The sequence below is a fragment of the Acipenser ruthenus genome, chromosome 11, assembly GCF_902713425.1.
Source record: "Acipenser ruthenus chromosome 11, fAciRut3.2 maternal haplotype, whole genome shotgun sequence".
NCBI classification, from domain to species: Eukaryota; Metazoa; Chordata; class Actinopteri; order Acipenseriformes; family Acipenseridae; genus Acipenser; species Acipenser ruthenus.
In genome coordinates, this window is record NC_081199.1 from 5,546,896 (window position 1) to 5,564,473 (window position 17,578).

Genomic DNA, 17,578 nt, shown 5'->3' on the forward strand with positions numbered 1-17,578 from the left:
CAAAATGTTTATTTAAAGGAACCTGTATAAAATAGATTGCTGTCAGCAGTCACAGGGCTTGTAGATAGCTGGTTTTAAATGGTTAATTTTAAACAAAATGATAAAAGGGACCAGATCCTAAGTGCCTCCCAATGCCTTCCGAGTTAAGTAGCCCTGTCCTACAGAAACACCATTATTGACAACAAAAATGTAGAACATTTTTTTCTGTACAGTTTACTGTGTTCTCTTGGTTACATTTTAGGAAACAGATATTCAGGACAAATTGTTATGGTGGTTTTTTTTTGTTTTTTTTTTATAAAATGTTACATAATAAACTAATCTTAACCAACAGGCGTCTACAGTTTGAAAGAGGAAACAGTGTAATAAACTAGACCTGGTTTAGTTTCATTTTTAACATGACTGGGACATTGCAGCTTTCAAATTGGTATCTCCTTTGCTTTGAGGATGGCTGCTTGAAGTCGAAACACCTTCGTTTTTACTCTTAACCTGAATAAAGAAAAAAAGATATGAAGAAATTCTGACAATCTGAGTTTTTGTTAATCAGTACAGAATAGTTAGCTAGTTTATTGATTACGCACCTAATTTGTAGAACGTGAAGAGATTTAAATTAAGGGCTAGGATATATATGAAAATAACTTTAGAAAAAAATCTAAAGTACAGTATCTCAAATTTACATGATCTGTTTGTATCTGATCACTTTAAATACGTCAATACCCACGCTAATGTGTACCATACACTGATAAGATGTATGTGAAGGATGCGGTGTACTTTGAACTCTCTTGCTAGGTGGTGTTTAATATAAATAATATTTTATGTATTTTAGAAGCCCTCTCTGAAATCTGGCTCACAAATGTGTCTAACAACGTCATTTTGTACACGTCTGCTTCCCTGATCTCACTCCTGCAGCCACACCCCCTGTGCAAATTGCAAAGTGGAACCTCTGTTGCCGGTGTTGTTGCTGCTGAGACGCCGCACAGCAGGACGGACAGGAAGTTGGGGCGGCGTGTTGTCGTGTTTTGGAAGAGTTTCTTTTTTTTTTTTTAGTGCCGCTGTATTTTAAAGATGGAGAATGTGACGGAAGGCACGTGGAGAAGTTTACCCGTTAAACTTAACGAAAAGATTTTTCAGACTCTCGACGAGCTGGGATTCACACACATGACACCAGTCCAGGTGAGCGTAATGCCAGCAGGTAATAATATTGCGATCCCTATAATCTGTGTTCCTGTGTGACTGATTTTAATAATGACGTATTCCTTAAGTGAATACAATGAACGCGTTTGATATTGATTATATTGTGTATTATTTCTTTCCAGTCTGCGTGCATCCCTCTGTTTATGAAGAATAAAGACGTGGCGGCTGAAGCGGTAAGTTATTATTTACTTCCTTGGTTGTGAATAAATGCAAGCACTTGCAAGGTGGTTTATTAAATCATGCAGCGTTCGTATTTTCACACTGTTATTACAGGTGACAGGCAGTGGGAAGACCTTGGCGTTTGTTATTCCCATATTGGAAATACTGCTAAGGAGAGAGGAGAAGTTGAAGAAAATGCAGGTATGCATCTACTTACTGCAGAAAATGTGCTTTCAGGAGTTGAGTTCAAGCTCTGATTTGTGTATCCCAGTGCAAACCAGCCACCTGAACATGACTTGAGCTCACGCTAAATGTATTTGATGAATACATCGAACCCTTTAGACGTGTGTAAATAATAAGTGCACCGATAATGTGAAACTCATAGACTTATTAAATAAACGCATCGCATTTATTGAGATGAAGTATATCGTGTCATATTTACATTTTGATTTATACATCAATGTGTCTTCTATCAAGTGGCGATGGAAGGCGGTGGGACGTCATGGCTCTGCACAGGCTGTGTTTTTATTTATTTATTTTTCAAAGCATTTTTTCTTCCAACATGCACGATAATGTATTTATTTTTGTGTCCTGGCTAATTACAGGTTGGTGCTCTGGTCGTTACACCAACACGAGAGCTTGCCATTCAGATCAATGAAGTGATGGAACATTTTACTAGGCATTTCCCACAGTTCAGGTAAGCGTGTGTGTGTGTGAATATATATAATATATATATAAAATATAAAACGTGTGTTTGTTTGAATGTTTTTTTTGTTTTGTTTTTTTTCAATCTGTGTTGTTTTAGACGGATTCTTCTTATCGGTGGGAGTAATCCAATTGAAGATGTGGAAAAATTCAAAGAACTTGGGTAGGTACCCTGTGTGTACATAATCTAGGGCTTTCAAGATGTTCTATACGTTAACTGGGACAGAGTTTAAAGAAATGCTGTGCGTACCTGTATTAAATAAAACAATCCTGGCTTCAGATCTGAAGGGTTGAATACTTCTTGGTCTGTTTCGTGTCAGAGGAAACATCATCATTGCCACTCCAGGGCGTCTGGAGGACATGTTCAGGAGGAAGGCGGATGGGCTGGACCTGGCTAGCAGTGTGAAGACCCTTGACGTCCTGGTTTTAGATGAGGCGGACAGGCTTCTTGACATGGGATTTGAAGCAAGGTACACTGTTGGTTTAAGAAGCTGTCTGCTGTTTACATACACCTCTGCAGGAGAGCTGGTCAGGAAATTTCTCATTCTTTTATAATGGCATCTTTGCAGTGTCACAGTGCAGTTAGTTAGTGCCTCTGTCATTGCAGCTTGAATACCATTCTCGGGTATTTACCCAAGCAGAGGAGGACAGGCCTGTTCTCAGCAACGCAGACCCAGGAGGTGGAGAACCTGGTGAGAGCCGGACTGCGTAACCCAGTACGCATCACAGTGAAAGAGAAAGGAGCCACGGAGAGCAGCACACAGAAAACACCAGCCAGACTGCAGAACTACTACACGGTGAGAGAGCCCCTCACTAACCCTGCATGGGGATCATGGGTGAAGAGCAGTGAAATAGGGCTGTTTGTGCACTAATCAAAAATCAAACTGCATGTAGAAATATGTAAGACGAGAGAGGGGTCAGTGATTTTTAAAAACACCTCCACTGCTGTTAAGATCAATTAAATAAACTCATAATAAATGCCAGAATTTGCATGGGCATTTATTATGAGAGTAAATTCTATTGCTATGCTGCTCACGCAGTAATAGGTTAAACAACAATGTGGAATAACTTTGTGTAGACGCTGAATTGAATGCGTTTGGGTTATTCCGTTCTTTCTGTTCTCTTACATGTACTCTGTGACATTGCGTTCAGGTCTGCAGAACAGAGGAGAAGTTTAACCTGCTCGTGGCATTTCTTCGACAGCACAAACACGAGAAACACCTGGTTTTCTTCAGGTAGATTTTTATTCTTTAATGGAAAAATGACATTTTGTTTTAAATACTGCTGGCATTGGCTGGATTACTGCCCTCTGTTCACTGTTCTGTGCCTCTGTTCCTCTCTCAACAGTACGTGTGCCTGTGTGGAGTATTACGGGAAAGCCTTGGAAGCCTTAGTTAAAAATGGAACCATACTTTGCATTCACGGGAAAATGAAACATAAGCGCAACAAAATCTTTACAGAGTTTCGTAAGTTAAAAAGGTAAAAGATTGTAATATGGCTGTGAAGCATTTAGTTAAGCCACACCTGTAAGAGCCCTGAAATACCTGGTGTAATAACACATAAATTGTGTTTAGTAAGGCTATGCAGCATATTCAGTTCAAATCAATGTAAACCCTTGTATTTAATCCCTTGTATTAATCCTCACACAAGCGTGGAAGTAGAGATGTATAATGTCAAGATACTGTATATGATGCCACGAATTGAAAAACAGTGGGAGATAAGATCTCCAAAGTTCAGTGCAGCATTGACAAGGTTTCTGTGCCTACCTAACGGCTTGTGTGGTTTGTTTTACTTATCCTGCTCGTTTGTGTCGTCCCTTTCCTGTAGTGGCATTCTGGTTTGCACTGATGTAATGGCGAGAGGTATCGACATTCCTGAGGTTAACTGGGTCTTGCAGTATGACCCTCCAAGCAGTGCCAGGTAGCCGTTTAAAAAATGAAGTCCTTAAAATGCAAACCGTACTCATGACCATGGTTAAATACAATCGTATTTCTGTTTTACACTTTATCCAATTGTGTCCAAACTTGGTTAGGAAATTCTTTGCTAAAATTACTGAGCAGAATCTGGGGTATATATGGTGTGACCTGCTTGTCCGCATGTTACATTTTTACATATGGTTTGTGTTGATCTGTGTTTCAGGATTGTGCTAGCACTCATTTTGGCAGGAGATGTACAGAATGTTACCAGCCTACTGTACTTGTTAGCTCCATATTTATTCAGCAAGAAACTATTCATGCATGCTTATTTTCTAAACGTACTTGGGTTTCATTTCTGCCTGTTTTGAGAATGTTGTGGCTTTGTTGATCAATATCCATATTTGACAATCTCAGTGTTGAAAATGCAGTTGATTTTAGCCCAACATGAACACACTTTTCTAAAGTGTTACTGATCAGTTGCTGATTGGTTGATTTGTTTTTATTCGCAGTTCTTTTGTCCATCGCTGTGGACGGACCGCTCGCATTGGCAATCAGGGCAGTGCTCTTGTATTTTTGCTTCCTATGGAAGAATCTTATGTCAACTTCCTGGCCATTAACCAGAAGGTAAGTTTGTACTGGTAAGATCGCTTGCATATTTTAAGCTTGTATCATACAATATAAAATGTGAATTTCAGCTCCTAGACGGAATAACAGAGGTATATCCAGTGTTATTAACTGTATTTGAAATGCCTTTACACAGCTAGAAAATTGCTTTCAGAAATGCATACTGCAGGCTAGGTAATGTTAGCATGAGACTATTGCCATTAGTCTCCTGAAAGCCAATGTGGAATCTCATTTGTGTAAGTTTCTGGAGATTTTCATGGGTATGATATTCAGTGTAGCATGTTCTGTGTTTCCATCTTTTCAAAGTCTTGATATTGTCTGGTTGCAGTGTCCAATGCAGGAGATGGCCCCCATAAAGGACATGGTAGATGTCCTTCCCAAAGTGAAGTCTCTAGCCATGGCAGACAGAGCTATGTATGAGAGGGGAATGAGAGCCTTTGTGTCGTGTGTACAAGCATATAACAAACACGAATGCAGCCTCATCTTCAGAGTAAAGGGTAAGCAGTAACAATTTCATGTCAAAAGGCAGCTGTTTTTTTTAACTTGACAATTGGCCGTTTAAATGTTTTCAAGATCTATAATACATTTTTTGTCTTCTTTTAAAACAGATCTGGACTTTGCAAGTATGGCTCGTGGCTTTGCTTTGTTAAGATTGCCAAAGATGCCTGAGCTAAAAGGAAAGAGTTTCCCAGGCTTTGTACCCGAACTGATAGACACAGACTCCATCCCCTACAAAGATAAGAACAGGGAGAAGCAACGACAGAAGATGCTGGCAGAAATGCGACAGCAGAGACCGCAGGACCGAGTCAGGAAGAATTTTACTAAGAATAAGGCGTGGTCCAAACAGAAAACAAGGAAAGACAAGAAGAAAAAGAAAGCAGACAAAAGAAAGAGAGAGGAGGTATATATTAACCTGGAGTTCTGTTTGAAATGCTGTATTACAGCAGCATACACACTCACATAGAAGTCTGTTGATCTCTCGCCAATAAAGATTTAATATTTCAAAAAACAAAAACCTCTTCAGGTACCAAGTTAAATTAGCAGGTATAGTACAATTTGAAAATATTTCTCATAACTATACTCTTCAATGTGGATGGGAAAAGCAGATTTAATTAAGGTTGATTTTATGATCCATCAGTTTCAAAATCGGAATGGCCATCTTGCATCAGGTATGAATTATTTATAACAGTTATAAACACTTTGCTTCTAGGGCTCGGACATTGACGACGAGGATATGGGTGAACTGCTCAAAGACACCCGATTGTTGAAGAAGCTGAAAAAGGGCAAAATCACGGAGGAGGATTTTGACAAGCAAGTGATAACAGGACCGAAGTCAGAAAACAGAAAGGGAGGCGACCACGAGCAGGATGATTCAGAGGATGACGAGTAGTGGAAAAGGACATGGCAATAAATCATTTTATTACCCCAAGCCTCTTTTTTTTTATTTATTAAGAAATTACTATGCAAAGAACAATGTAAATGTAATGCTGACCGCTCATTACGTTGGTATTGTAGGATCACTGCATCTCCCAGGATAGCCCAGTGCAGGTCCAGCATTGTTTTCAGTTAGAACCTGCTCGTATCTAGTGGTGGATTACTGGATCAAGGTTAGTCAGCGGCTCGGCTGGGATTGAATATTGGAACCCATCACTCCCGATTCCAACATGTAGACAACAATCTACAAGACTACAAGCACATGCATCCCTTGTGCATTCATTGCAGGGGCTGACTCATACATGCTTCAAGCAGTAAGCCGATTGCACCCTGTTGTTTAGAATAATACTAGAGTGGGATTATTGGATCCAAGTCATATATTGGGGGGGAAATGTGTCTAATTTGTAAGCAGCCTGATGTTCAACAAAGCAGGTGCTACCTTTTTGTCAAGCCAGCTTCAGACTCCAGATGCAGACCTCTTCCAGCAATGCAATGACGGCTTCTTTGCAGCTTTGATGTATGTGATATTGTAGGAATGATCGCTTGCGCTAGGTAAAGAATCTCATTCCAGTCTAAAAGGCAAGCAACCTTCTTGGTAAGTGGTGCTTTATATGTAAGCAATAATACATGACCGGTTGTGGATTTGCTGTGTTGCATACCATAGAGAAGTGTGTATATTACACAAACGGCCACACAGCCTGGAGAGTGTTAATGGCTAAAAAAAATTTAAATTGGGTAACGGGATTTAATTTGTGTGGGATTTTTTTTTTTTTAACGGGTCTTGTTAAAAAGCTCTCTTTTAAGCAGTTGTAACACTACACATTATGCTAGACTTCTTCACAACAATTTTATTAGATACAATAGAATTTTATTATGATCAGTGGTGTTACAAATAAAGTTTGATGAGTTCGTCGCTCACGGCTGACGGGGTCAGCACCCCCAGATCTGTGAAGAGGAGGGTGATCAAGGAAGGGGGCGTGTAATCAATCATTGGATGCTCCTCTGCAAGATTGTTTGATTTCTTCAGTGTGTCCGCCTTGTACTGAAAAAGTAAAATTATCACTTATAAGCTTTTCTAGCACAACAGCGCTACATTAAATAAATCAGAGAGTATGTTTTTTTTTTTGTTTTTTTTTAAATTTTCAATAGATTTTACTCAGTTTTTCTCCCAATTTGAAAAAGCCAATTGTATTTAGGCTCATCTCACCGCTTGCACCCCCACGCTGACCCGGGAGCGGCGAAGATGAACACACGCTGTCCTCCGAAACGTGCCGCCAACCGACCGCTTCTTTTCACTCTACAGGCCCGTCATGCAGCCAATCCAGAGCTACAGCGTCGGAGGACAACGCAGCTCTGGTCAGCTTACAGGCAAGCCCGCAGGCGCCCGGCCAGTCTACAGGGGTCGCTGGTGTGCGGTGAGTCGAGTACACCCTGGCCGACCTAAGCCCCAATTTTTCAAAAAAGTTTTTACCTTGAACTTGTCTGGAACATCTTGTTGATTCAGCGGGAAAAGCCTGACAAACTTGAAACTTTCCGCTACCGCATAAAACGGTTTGTTGTGTGCTTTGGAGCACACTGCCAGTTGGTATGTTCCAATCTGCAAAAACAAACATGAATAATCTGGCAAGGTGCGCAAGCATTAAGCATGCAAGTTTACAAACAGCCAAGACAAACACCTTGTTAATGATGCCTCCGCTTTCTACAACTCCTTCTGCACCCACTATCACCAGGTCCACCTTCTCCACGACGTACCTGCAGCAAACAAAACAAATCCATTGTGTGAGAAGTTCAGGGTGGGGCTGGATCACCTTTAGCAATTACAGTTAAACACTTTATACAGGAGAACCACAGGCAGACGTACCCAACTGCAGCATCAAGGATCACTGTTACTGGAACATTAAGCTTTCTTAAGGCATCAGCCATGTGCTGCCTGCAACAGAGAGAATAGAAATACTGTTTTAATAAAAATAACTAATGCAAGATCATACAGAGAACTTAAGGATGGACATCCCTGGTTTATATTAGGAATTAACAAAGTTAAAAACAGGCAGCATCTTCACAGTATTTTTCTGTATTTACAAGTTCAGGAGTTTCCATTGTGTTTAAATGTACTTGCCCTGCTGAGTCTGGTTGTGATTCTGTCACGAAGACAGTGAAACGTTTCTTAGCTGCAGCTGCTTTCTCTAACACTCGCAGAACAACCCTCGAATAGGAATGCGTTAGTATAATCTAGAGGGGAAAAGGATAATGTTATAAGAAACATTCATTTAACAAACACTTTTACTATTAATTACACCTTCCTCGGGGTCTGAATGTTCTGTACAAGACAGCAAAATGCACATGGTATTGCGTTTTCAAATTGTGCATAACTTTTCTACACGACAGAAATCAACTGACTGCAAGAAAACTGGTTTAGTAGCCTTTCCATTAAAGGAACCAGCTGCATTTCATTAAACCAACTATGTTTACAACATAGGAGAAGCTGGCTCTACTTTATGGAGTGATCATTTTTGCAATCTATGCTATATTGCAAATGAAAATATTTAGAAAAATCTGAATACTCACAGCTCCGTCTTTTATGAACGTATGGCACAGTTTAGCAACCTTGTCTCTCGAAAGTGAAATTTTTTTCAAGAAAAGTTCTCCCCTTACGATCATCACTTTCTTGCACTGTGATAAATCCTGTGAAAGAAAAGAGTTCGGAAAAGATCAGAACAGCGGCTTTCAGTCTCCCACCCCCACTCCCTTCTTTCAAAGTGCTGTTAATACAAAGCTTGAGATTCAAGCACACTAACTGGATGCTCCAGAGACGCAAGGCTGATGAAGCGAAGGAACAGCTCCCCTCCGGAAGACACGGCCACCGAGGAGTCTACGCTTGTCAGCTTGTCGATAGCTTTAGTCAGGTTCTCTCTCAAGCCTAGAATCGTTTCACCTGGAACAAAGAACAGCGGGCTTTACAGTGTGCGAAATGAGCTGGCGGAAAAACCTGCCAACCTTCAAAGGATGAGGGGCTGTTAAAAAGCTGGTGTACAACATGGCTTGTACAAATGAAGGGGTGATTACCTTTGTCTCTCTTCAAAAACTCCAAGAGAGTACGGATGGCTGCCACGGCTGAGGCCACGTCTGTGTTTTCGCGCATTTGGGTTTTGAAATACTCAACAAGCTCTGTAACAAAAGAGATCTTTTAGTTTACTGTACCTTTACTGGCTTAATGGTAAATTGTGATTCATCCCATCTTCTTGGCTAACCAGATCTAGACCCGCAGGTATTCAATTTGAGACCTACTGCCGGTTAGATAACTTATACAATTAAGCACTGAGTTCTGGAATGCTGCCACCTACCCATTTTAGTAACAGCAAGGTAATTATATAAAAGAAGACTAGGTGCAGGACAAGTTCATGTACCCACTACCCCCAGTGACACATTCTTTTTTTTTTCTCCAGGCATGCTGGTACAAAACTAGCACAGGTCCTTTCTACCCATCTGCAGCTGTGCTTGGATGATGCAATGACAAGGGTTGTGCCACCTTGCCAACACGTATCAAGTAATTCATTACAAAACACCAAACCTCATTTCAAAAACACACGATTAAAACCGAAGACAACTTCTAACGATTATTCAGATTTGTATATTGCATTACAATCAACAAATAATTATCAAGATCATTATAATACAAGATTACACTGATGAATCAGATTACCATACCTTCGTCATCCATGTCTTCAAATTTGTATTTAGTCTTTTTCCACCAGATGATCACAGCAATAATAAGCGAACAGCCGGGAAGCAAAAAACACACGAGTAGTCTTAGTATTCTCCTCTCGTGTCAGCAACCTACCCACAGAGCAGAAAAACACATTAATATAGCATGATAAAAAGCATAGCATTTCTTCAAAATAACACGCTAAATAGATCACGTTTTAAAGTTTGATATTTTAAAACTCCATTTTATCCGTGTAACACGGATTTTGTTAAAATATGTTAAAAATGACCTTTTGAAACGCTTTTAGGCTGGCATTAGTTATTAAAAAAAGAAGCTTGGTCTCCTGTTGTCGCTGGTTAATGACGTTACCACACTGCGACCCACTACGAGTGAGATACTGAGATGCTGTCAACCGATTTGAGAAAGAAAGTGATCTGAGTCTTGACAGGTATGGCGTCTGGTAAGTGTTACTGTCTTTTATTAAGCGTTTATTTTATTTTGCTTGTAATCTGGCAATCATTGGTGTTGCATGCATCTTGTAAATGCACTCTACGGTGTGTATTGTAAATATAAACCATCGCTGTGTATTGTCAGGCAGAAAATGGCTGTAGAAACTTTTTATAATATATGTATTGCAACCAGAAAACAGGGACAGGTTGAGCTGTGCTCATTGGTCATAGTAACCGTTATTATTACATTACGTACCAAGATTCAGAAAATATCCATATCAAAATTAATAATCTGAAATTAGTATAAGATGATTATATAATATATGGTGAAACATAAGCAGTGTTTAGTCAGTATTTGACAGAAAGACGCAGACGGGCTGTCCATGAATCAAGATGTTTGGACAATCGTTTAGTTCATTGATGCCACATTTATCAATGAAAACACTCTTAGACAACATGAGTAATGTTTATTTCCCTCAACAGATGATGAGCTGAGCCTCCTCGTGATTGTGGTGGATGTGAATCCCATTTGGTGGGGACAGCAGGCACAAAGGGAACCAGAAGTAAGATAAGGGAGACTGTAGATCCACGAACACATCGTATATGTAATATATGAGATTACAAACCTGGCGTCCAAAGAATAAAACAACATTCTATAATGAAATATGAAGGATTAATGAAGACATTCAAATTGTTCAGAACCACGGCATGCAAATGAGCAGTCATATTTATTATCTAACCAAACTGCAATAATATCTGCTTTTGAGATCCATTACCTCACAATCTTCAAGAGTCTTCACTAAGTTCTCAACACCTCTTTTAGCATGTACAACAAGTTCTTTGTAGCGATATCCTTTTGACTAGTTACTGAAGTTTGAAAAGACGGCTCTTGTTTTCTCTTGTTGTTGTTACTCTTTGGAACAGTTCACGCTGTCAAAATGCATGGACGCAGTGATGGTAATGAGCAACGCTCATCTGGTCATGACCCGAAGCAACAAACTGGCAATCATCGCCAGCCACTGTCGGGAAAGGTAAACTTGACACTAGTGTTACAGTGCAACACAATCGTGCACCTGTGTGTGTGTATGAGACAACATTTTTTTCAGTCTTTCAAGGGAATGTCAATGAGGTCAGCTCTGTCTAATTTGTGTTTTGCAGTCATTTTTTATACCCCAATAAGCACTGGAAAGCTGGTGATTTTGCTGGTGATGAGTCTTCGTGTGGCAGCAGGGATGGGAAATACGAACTTCTAACTGTGGGGAATGATCTCATCAGTGAAGAGATTAAAAACCTCATGGAAAGAAGTGAGAAGCTCAGTATTTTTTAGATATACTATTTTGGGAATATCTAGATTTATAAGTAAATGGCATGAACTATAATCTTATCAGACAGCTCTTGTAGTGATGAGTGGGTTAAAGCTAAATGCCACATATATAGTACATACAGAATCATCTTTAACACAAAGGCATCCTTCTGTTATGCTCTCTAGTTTGTAATTTACATTGCTGTGTCAGGATCTGACGACCTTCTGTGTGTTACCAGGAGGTTGATGGAAATACAGCTCGTCATTTCTGTTTGGTAAAACATTCTCCTCCTTGATTTTCAGCTGAAGTGAGGGGCCAGCAGACAGAGACGTTGCTGGCTGGATCACTTGCAAAAGCGCTTTGCTGTATCCTTCCACTGCTAGCTTGTCTCTTACAGTTTGTCATCTGCCAGCTTTAACCAGCACTGTCTGTGCTACTCAGTTCTGTGAGCTCTATCAGGGATGTCAGTGAGGGGATTACTTGAAATGCATATTACTAAATTGTTTCCATAACTCAAAGTGAACAGATATCCACAGGGTCACAAAGGAGCTAGAAGGTAGTGTTCTTTCTAAAAAAATAATCATTTATATCACTAACTTGAGAAGTCTTCTCAACTAATTTTTTTAACTATTTTTTTTTTTAAAGCTGGACAAGAAATGAAATCAAGAATTCTGGTGAGTACAGTATAATTGCAGTAATGTGCTTTTGCATGTGTGTACCGTTTGGTGCTCTAGGCTTCTGTTCATTTCTTGTGGGGTAGTGTCCCTATCAGTGTTTTTTTAATCAATATAATGTGGCACAGTGAATTTCAGTCTATGGATGGTACAGCATGCTAGCAGATACAAAATATTTTAATTTTGTTTAAATAATTGAATCGCATACAGAAAAAATGTATTTATTTTTTGTGCCTCAGGTTATCAAGGCTGCAGATGATTCTGCTTTACAGTACATGAATTTCATGAATGTGATCTTTGCAGCACAAAAGCAGGTATTGCTGAAAAGCTTTTTTCATTTTTAATTGACAGCGCAAGGTCTAATGGCATTCTGGTTGTGCATTGTAACTAAATAGGAAACCTTGCCTTTCTGTTTCAGAGCATATTAATAGATGCCTGTGTTTTAGACGCTGACTCAGGACTTCTGCAGCAGGTACATATTACACATATTTTCAAACAAGTATACGGTACATTCATAGGGTTAAAGAGTGCAGGTTTGTTTCAATGTTAACTATATTGCTTTTAATATGTTGATGTTCCAGGCATGTGACATAACTGGAGGGTTATATCTGAAAGTACCACAGAAGATAGCTCTGGCACAGTATTTACTGGTGGGTATCTTGAAACAATAGGGCATGTTTTCATATCGTTTACTCTCAAATGAACTCAGAGGTTTTTAGTTTTTTTTATACAAGCAGAAAAGCAAATGATTATTTTACAATTGCATGTGTGTTTTTCATTTTGTAACATTAACATAGAATCTTTCTCAATTTAAGACTTGAGTAAACACTTGTCCAGTCACACAGTCAAAGGGTTAACTGTGGGTGGGGAAATCTGAAGGTATCTGGCACTTCATTATAACATTGTAACCCTAAATACAGAATTTGTCAGAAATAGGTCATTCTACTCAACACAAAACAGCAGTCTTAAAGTAATCTTTACTCATTCCTTGTTTTTTTTCTCTTCCAACGCAGTGGGTTTTTCTCCCTGATTCTGATCAGAGGTCCCAGCTTGTTCTTCCACCTCCAGTGCATGTAGACTACAGGGCAGCTTGTTTCTGCCATCGAAACCTCATTGAGATCGGATACGTGTGTTCAGTCTGCTTATCAAGTAGGTGTCAGACACATCGATGCAAAATGTGCACCCCCCCCCCCCCCCCCCCTCAAAACAAGATAAGAACCGTTATTTCTACATGAAGAATAGCTAAGGTGCACTTAAGTGGACTTAAATTAATTATCTATGTTTAATTATCTACGTAATGCCTCCTTTTAAATAGATTAGTAACTGAGGTTTTTTGTATTTTTTTTTTTTTAAGTATTCTGCAACTTCAGCCCCATCTGCACAACGTGCGAGTGAGTATCAACCTTGGCCATTCTGTTTTGTTTTGTAATATTGTTGTACATGATGTAAACGGGTCTGTGTCTTCTTTCTAGGACTGCCTTCAAGATTGCATTGCCACATGCAATGAAAGCGAAAAAAAAGAAACTCAAACCAACTACCTGACCTTCAACCAAAAACTGCTCTATAAGTGGATGTTGGTTGTTTGTAATTTTTTTTTTTTCTTTTCTCGCTAAGGTACCTTGGTGGTTCTTTTTTGTAATAAATAAAATGATGTATTTTTCAAAAGCTTAAAACTGTTGTCTTGTTTTACATATTTACACAAGCTGTATATTTCTGTAACTTTAGTATGTTTATAGAAATGATGTACTATCCAACATTGTGGTTTAGAAGCGTGGAGTTGATGCCTGAAGACTTGTAACTTACTTAAACAGGCTGGATCTGTTTTCTCTCAGTGGAATTTAGGTTTGCATGTGGATTTGATTTCCATCCCATAAGGATCCAGTCCACCAGAAAGTTCTTAGACCCCATCCAGTGAAGGAGCCTACAACCAACAACTGCACGTGGATTTCTTAGTACCTTGTGTGCACACTACTGCGGGCAGTCTCACACTGTTTTTTAAAGTACTAAAGAAACCACAAATGCCTGTCATGCAGTTTGTAAACTGCACAGGTCAGTTTACTGCATCCACAAGTTGTCTATATGTGTGTTTCACAATTTAAAACACATTGGATCACATGTGTTTTGTACATCTTTCTTAAGCTTACGATAATAATAATAATAATAATAATAATAGTAATAATAATAATAATTAATAAAGTTAGAATAACTTCATTTCAGAATTAAAAACTGAAATAATTAAATGTCTTGTTGCCATGGAAAGGAATTGAGGGGTTTCATGTTAAGATTATAAAACTATTAAAAAAATTATATGCTTTTTTTTTTAAATCTCATGCACAATACACACGTCTCTGCTGCGTTCTCTGTGTACTTAGTATTACACAGTAGCTACGGAACCAAAAGTGTTTCCTTCGTTTTTTCAGTCAGGTAAGTTTTGTCAGGAACGCAGTGTTGCATTCTTAACAGTCCGGTAGAGACGTCTAGCCGCTTTATGTTTGAGAATTGGGGTTTAATCAGGTGATAGAAACTCCACTGGTTACTCTGTCAACAAGACTAACCAAATAATAAAAAAATGTGACGTTTCTTAGTTCACCAAAATCCTAGATGATTTATAAATAAGGCTCCACGGCACAGTTCCAGGACTAAGCTACAGGCCCCGTTGAGGTTGGCAACATTGATGTGCTGTTATGTGGTATTGTGTATTTCGATGTGACGGGATGTCTTGTTGGGGAAAGGAAACGTCATTTAACTTCGTGAAGCCCGCAGACGTATATTACCAAGTGACTGACACGATTTATTATTAGAACTTAATTTCCGACATGTTGACAGAAATGTTGCTTACTGCCTGTAATTAAACTCTGTAGCACGACGTTCTATCTATGTACAGTTTGTTTGAAGTATATGCCAATGAATCAGTGACACATTCCCACATGTGTTCATGTTAAACCTAAGCACCTAGTTTAACTTGTGGTTGGTAATCCTTGATAGGAAAGTTGCATAAAGTGCAGTACTGTGCTATTTTTCAACTCGACATGAGCTAATGAAGAGACATGTATCTTCAAGCATGACTGTAATATCATTATTAAAGCGAGGGTGGCCTAGGCTTTCATTACTGTTAATGTTATTCCTGTCCACCCCACGCAGCGTATCCATGGCCTCTCGGAAGCAGAAGCGAGTGTTGCGATATGTGGAGGAAGGCAGCCTGCTGAAGCTGAAATCCTATCTGCGTAAACACCCGGATATTGAGCTGAATTTCACGAAGGGGAGTAAGGGGCGCACTCCTCTTCACTTGGCCTGCTCGCTGGGGGATGATGCTGTGCTCAGACTGCTGTTAAAGTGGGGCGCAGACCCTTTGAGCAAAGACCGCAAAGGGGATACCCCATTACACCTGGCAGCGAACAGGGCACTCAAGCATGGCAAGAGGGGTACGTTGTGACGCACACATGTGGAAAAGACCAAGGTCACAGACCATGGCTAAACAACAAGGACTCTCATTGCAAGCTCACAGCTAGGTAGACACAAAGCTATATAGAAACAAATCTCAATTGTAGCAGCAGAACTCGGAATGCTTGCAAACATTATAACAAGGAAAGGAATATTGTGAGAACTCCTTTGTGTTACGTACTTAATGGCAATAAGGGTAGGAACAGAACGTTTTAAAACCTGCAACTAAAACCACAAGTTTCTAATAGTCTACTGGAGTTTTAACTAAACTGTTGTACAAAAAAAAAAGCTCTGTATGTCTGTAACTGCCATTGATGTTCTTTCAAACGTCCCTTTTGTTTCTTCAGCCTATGATGACCTGGTGGTCCCTTTAAGAAAGCGCTGTCCTGTTGCTATGGAGACGCCAAATCGAGCAGGAGTAACCCCTCAGGATACACTGCAGTGGATGAAAGAGGAACAGGTCAGTCTAACCCTGCGCTTTCACCCATTCCTGGTTTTAATGCAAGCTTGATTAGCCACGGTGTATAGGTAACAAGCTCAGGCGTGTCTTATTAAAATCATAGTAAAACCCAGGAATTGATCAAACTGCTGTGCAATGAAAGTCTTATTTCCATGCCTGTGATTCACTCTAGAAAAGCCCCTAATCAGTGTGTTTGCTTCCTTCAGTTCCAGAAGTCTCCAGGAAGGGGAGAAAGCTCCAAAAAAGCAGATCCAGAAAAAGAGTGGCGCAATAAGCTCTTTGGAGAATGCCAGGATGAGTTCTTTGAGACTTTTGGGCAGTACGAGGGTAAGACATTTCACAGGTTTCTTCTTTCTACAGCAGGATAGCTATGGGAGTGAGTGGCTATTCTAATTATTCTCATTAATTTCTCAAGGATATACTGCTGGGGCACACATCTCCCCCAGCTCTCTCTATAGAAGGAAAGGTTTGTGTGCAAACAGCCTGATAACTCAGCCCAGAGCTTCTATAAGGTTCAATGTATGCCGTTGTTATGAATTAACCAGCTCAGAGGGATAAAAAATATATACTACTAACTTAGATTACACTTTTATTTTAGTTTTACTTTTAGAATAAGAAAGTGACTCCACTTTGTCTGGTGAATCTGATAGTATTCTTTGCCAAACAATTTTTTTATTTTTTCATTTAAATGTGCTTTTTCTCCCCCACCCTTAACAGAAGATTTGTCCTGGGAGGAGAGAGAGTCAGAGAATTTCGTTGACTGGGCCGACCGCATCAGGCAGGAATACAGTCGGAAGCGAGCACAATCTGAGCGGGAGGCAGCTGGAGCAGCTTCCGGGAGCCAGAAAAAGAACCGGAAAAAAGAGTCGGAATCCGAGGCACGGAGCCGACTGGAATTCCAGGCTAAACTGGAAGCTGAACATGCAGCTTACTTGGCCCGTGCTGCCAGAAAAGAGGAGGAAATACGCAAGGGGAAGAAGGAGAGATATGAGGAAAAGTGCACAGCTACTTTCCGGGGGGAATCAGAATCTCGGCTTGGCTATTCAGACATTCCCTGGCCGTCTCCTCTAGGCTCTGTTCAGGAGATGGTGGCTGTGATGCTTCACGGAGTGGATCGTGTCAATAAGACCGCCTTCAGGAAGTTTCTGATGCGACAGCAGACTCTTTGGCACCCAGACAAGTTTGCGCAGCGCTGCGGAGCTCGTTTAGAGGAAGGCGAGCGAGGCAGGATCCTGGACACGGTCACTGCGCTCTCGCAGGAGCTCAACAAGCTAGCTGAGAACGCCAAGTGACATGAATGTGCACGCTTTTAATAAAGGCTTGATTTTTACAATGTGATTTGTTGTGACTCTTACTGCTTCTGAGTGTTGCATTGTTTGATGCAATCATTATACCTTCACTAGTACATCCTGATCTTATCCACGTGGCTTTTATTTATGAGACAGAAACTGATATTACTCTCTTGGATTTAAAGGTATACTTTATATAATGTACATTTTCCTGATATTTAACCTTACT

General features: G+C 40.0%; 4 protein-coding genes across 9 annotated transcripts; 3 read left to right on the forward strand and 1 right to left on the reverse strand.

The window, feature by feature from the left end:
* Nucleotides 1-889: 889 nt before the first annotated feature.
* Nucleotides 890-6,024, forward strand: LOC131739393 (ATP-dependent RNA helicase DDX55-like). Of its 3 annotated transcripts, none has more exons than XM_059033074.1 (14): nt 890-1,170; nt 1,314-1,364; nt 1,465-1,551; nt 1,956-2,047; nt 2,156-2,218; nt 2,376-2,525; nt 2,663-2,852; nt 3,208-3,290; nt 3,403-3,534; nt 3,883-3,975; nt 4,481-4,595; nt 4,924-5,092; nt 5,204-5,496; nt 5,806-6,024. In XM_059033074.1, exons 1-14 carry the CDS (start codon nt 1,063-1,065, stop codon nt 5,983-5,985), a joined length of 1,806 nt encoding a protein of 601 aa, XP_058889057.1. In that variant the 5' UTR covers nt 890-1,062; the 3' UTR covers nt 5,986-6,024. The 3 variants fall into 3 exon arrangements, with proteins under 3 accessions (XP_058889057.1, XP_058889058.1, XP_058889059.1); XM_059033075.1 differs by having other exon boundaries at nt 1,050-1,189; XM_059033076.1 differs by lacking the exon at nt 890-1,170 and having other exon boundaries at nt 1,308-1,364; nt 1,437-1,551.
* An 833-nt stretch (nt 6,025-6,857) lies between these two features.
* Nucleotides 6,858-9,863, reverse strand: LOC131739394 (translation initiation factor eIF-2B subunit alpha-like). Its single transcript, XM_059033078.1, has 9 exons — nt 9,735-9,863; nt 9,093-9,194; nt 8,825-8,961; nt 8,595-8,711; nt 8,142-8,258; nt 7,891-7,955; nt 7,706-7,781; nt 7,501-7,626; nt 6,858-7,071 (listed from the first exon to the last, which is right to left on the reverse strand). Exons 1-9 carry the CDS (start codon nt 9,745-9,747, stop codon nt 6,916-6,918), a joined length of 909 nt encoding a protein of 302 aa, XP_058889061.1. The 5' UTR covers nt 9,748-9,863; the 3' UTR covers nt 6,858-6,915.
* A 219-nt stretch (nt 9,864-10,082) lies between these two features.
* LOC117428501 (general transcription factor IIH subunit 3-like) lies at nt 10,083-13,832 on the forward strand. 3 transcript variants are annotated; one of them, XM_034047587.3, is made up of 13 exons: nt 10,083-10,192; nt 10,665-10,744; nt 11,064-11,212; nt 11,340-11,485; nt 11,788-11,850; nt 12,012-12,041; nt 12,131-12,159; nt 12,399-12,473; nt 12,578-12,631; nt 12,741-12,809; nt 13,173-13,308; nt 13,514-13,550; nt 13,632-13,832. In XM_034047587.3, exons 1-13 carry the CDS (start codon nt 10,183-10,185, stop codon nt 13,699-13,701), a joined length of 948 nt encoding a protein of 315 aa, XP_033903478.2. In that variant the 5' UTR covers nt 10,083-10,182; the 3' UTR covers nt 13,702-13,832. The 3 variants fall into 3 exon arrangements, with proteins under 3 accessions (XP_033903478.2, XP_033903479.2, XP_058889060.1); XM_034047588.3 differs by having other exon boundaries at nt 11,106-11,212; XM_059033077.1 differs by having other exon boundaries at nt 10,114-10,180; nt 11,106-11,212.
* A 705-nt stretch (nt 13,833-14,537) lies between these two features.
* Nucleotides 14,538-17,398, forward strand: LOC117428491 (NF-kappa-B inhibitor-like protein 1). 2 transcript variants are annotated; one of them, XM_059033082.1, is made up of 5 exons: nt 14,538-14,583; nt 15,301-15,581; nt 15,948-16,060; nt 16,267-16,387; nt 16,778-17,398. In XM_059033082.1, the coding sequence occupies exons 2-5, from the start codon at nt 15,308-15,310 to the stop codon at nt 17,350-17,352; spliced, it is 1,083 nt and encodes a 360-aa protein (XP_058889065.1). In that variant the 5' UTR covers nt 14,538-14,583; nt 15,301-15,307; the 3' UTR covers nt 17,353-17,398. The 2 variants fall into 2 exon arrangements, with proteins under 2 accessions (XP_058889065.1, XP_033903454.3); XM_034047563.3 differs by lacking the exon at nt 14,538-14,583 and adding an exon at nt 14,598-14,820.
* Nucleotides 17,399-17,578: the final 180 nt, after the last annotated feature.